A 2,613-nucleotide genomic window follows, 5' to 3' on the forward strand; every position below is an offset into this window, starting at 1 on the left:
AAAATGAACAAAAACTTAACAAACTAGCTGCTAAGAATAAAAGGAAAACATAATGGGATATATGGCTCATATACTAGTGCTAGTAAGCGTATCAGTTTCTCAGAAAAAAACAGTTTTCTGGCCCTGAGTGGTGTGGGGAAGATGGTACCAGAAACTTTGTTTAAAAGGCTAAATGATGCATAATATCTGACATGCCAGTTTCACAGATACTCAGACTGTTCCACATGTTGGCTCTGAGCAAAAGCTCACAGAGCAGTATTTAAGCACAGTTGTACAATTAAACTTTACAGAGTGGATTTGTTTGAGACTTGTGGCCATTTGACCTAATACAAAGATAGAATTTTGAGAAATTTCAATAATAGTTAAACTGTTCGATAGACCACTGGTTTTCAAACCATTTTAAAGGTAGAACCCTTCAAACAGAAGCTTAGAAAATGCTGAGTGTATAAAACAGATAAACTGTTTAAAATTTGTCTAGTTAAAGATGGGAGTATTTTTGCTTCTCTCTTGAAGAGAATGATGTGAATGTGTATCTTAATTGCGAGACACCTACCTCTTTACAAGTGTGTGAAATAGTGGTATATTGAAGAAATTACAAGTTGATGAGTAAAGCCACAACTTAGGCCATTTATCAGTTAAGACAGTGGTTGACTATAAACAGGAAAACATGGCGAATAAACACATCAGCCCCACCCCGAGATAGGCAGTCCTCGGATGGGTATTGTCAACCACGGACCCGGACTCCTCCTAATTTTATATTGTGTCTTCTGAAGTCAGGGGCTTGTGATGCTCATGTGTGTATCTCGTGGCTGTAAGAGGGCTGATCCACCCACAGCCCTGTTTTCCAGCGAGGAAGGAGATGGGCGGGGGTGGCGGCACAAAACCTGCACGGGCCTTACTCTGACCCCTTTTAAAGAGCTTTTCCAGAAACCCCATCCGGAGATTTCCACTTACATCTCTTTCATCAGAACTGTGTGAATGGTAATTTCAGCTTCAAGGGAGGCCAGGAAAAAGTTTTTAGCTGAACATATATTGCCGTCATGAAGAAAATAGAGGTTATTAGTAAGGAAAAAGAAGAGAATGGGTAGGCAGTATCTGCTATGGCTAAGTGGAACAGAGGGACAGGAGGTCAAGCTGGGGAGTCGGCCAAGGTCAGATCATTTAGAACATCATGTGCCGTGCTTTGAAGTTTAGGCAGAATAATGTATTGATTAAACGCAAGGATGTTGTAACTGTAGGCCCTGAAATTGAATCTTGGCTTGTCCACTTATTAGCTATTCGAANCATACATGTTTGTGAAGTTAGTTTATTCAAACCACTATTAATATGCTTTTTGATATAAGGAAACGCTGCAAGTTGATTCAAAGAGGATTTGGTATGCTTAACAAACTTATTTCATAAATTGATATTTTTAATTATAATGTTTTTATTCCATATTTTATATTTCTGAAGAACATGTTCAAAACTTATTTCATATTTTTAAAAAGTATGTCTATAAGTTTGACTTATTTTAAGTATGTTTAATTCTTTTAAATAATCCCACTGTGTATCTAATACTATCAACATTTTTCTTCCTCTCATAGATAATGGAGTCTGGAGAACGGTTACCATCCTCAACAGCCTCTTCTACTATCCCAACTTCATCTTCTATACCTTCTGTGGCTTCATCGGTTTCAAAAGGCAGCCTTTCCACTGGAGCTGCTTCACTTAGCTCTACAATCAACCCATGTGGTAAATACTCTTTGCTAATTCGATTTTAGAATGCCAGCTCTTTACCAATTTGTGTTCATGGTGTTTTATTGAACTCTGAGTAAATTGTTCTCATTTACCTCATTGACCTGTTGAACAATGGCTAGGTCTCTACAAGTATCTAGTCTCTACTTTTTCTGGATATTATTAGCACACTGGGGTAGCACTGGTTATTCCAAGCTTTTCATGCTTATTAGAAGTCCTCTGTGCAAATTTAATATTAATGTCACCATTTCAATTATAAATTAATACATGCAAAGTCTTTGTAAAACTCCCATGAAGGAGTGAAGAAATACAAAGGAATCCTTGGTGGTAAGAGTAAAATACAAAAAAATCGTTACCTAAACCCTGTGCCCTAAATTTGCTTCCAGTGTTTGAAATGACCTTCTCCAAACTCTAAATACCTCAGTTCACAGATGTGTTATATACTATGGATCGTTTACTTGATGGAAAATATTTTAAGAGTTTAGAACATGACAAGTTTCTCTTAAACATGAACAATGTTTGTGTTGCTAAAGAAGAGAGCTTATTTCAGAAGTGAAAATAGTCTCAATTTGATTAATAATGTAGAAAGTATTTTAAATTACCCCCCAAAATCACTCTTTGCCCCAACACAGTTTTGGTAGAAAAGATCCTTTTTTTAAAACAACTAAATTTGACTAAGTCATTCCTTTATCACTAGGAAGATTTTTAGTTGTATAGACAATTTTATATGTTTGTAAGCAGTAGAACTAAATGATATTTCACTTTCAAAAATTAGATTTGTAATTTGGGGTAAGCGAAATGCATGAATATGGAATGTATGCTAACAAAATATTCTAGCAAATTTTCAAATATGTATTTTTTTAGTTTTTATTTTTTTTA

At 35.6% G+C, this 2,613-nt stretch overlaps 1 protein-coding gene across 1 annotated transcript in view; it reads left to right on the forward strand.

The window, feature by feature from the left end:
* Positions 1 to 2,613, forward strand: part of BAZ2B (bromodomain adjacent to zinc finger domain 2B) — a 277,499-nt gene that overhangs the window by 140,528 nt on the left and 134,358 nt on the right. Inside the window, exon 3 of the mRNA XM_019636819.1 lies at positions 1,584 to 1,731. Coding sequence (XP_019492364.1) covers positions 1,587 to 1,731 — 145 coding nt within the window. The 5' untranslated portion in view covers positions 1,584 to 1,586. The remainder of the gene's footprint in view (positions 1 to 1,583; positions 1,732 to 2,613) is intronic.

The sequence above is a fragment of the Hipposideros armiger genome, unplaced genomic scaffold, assembly GCF_001890085.2.
Source record: "Hipposideros armiger isolate ML-2016 unplaced genomic scaffold, ASM189008v1 scaffold_30, whole genome shotgun sequence".
Taxonomy (NCBI): Eukaryota; Metazoa; Chordata; class Mammalia; order Chiroptera; family Hipposideridae; genus Hipposideros; species Hipposideros armiger.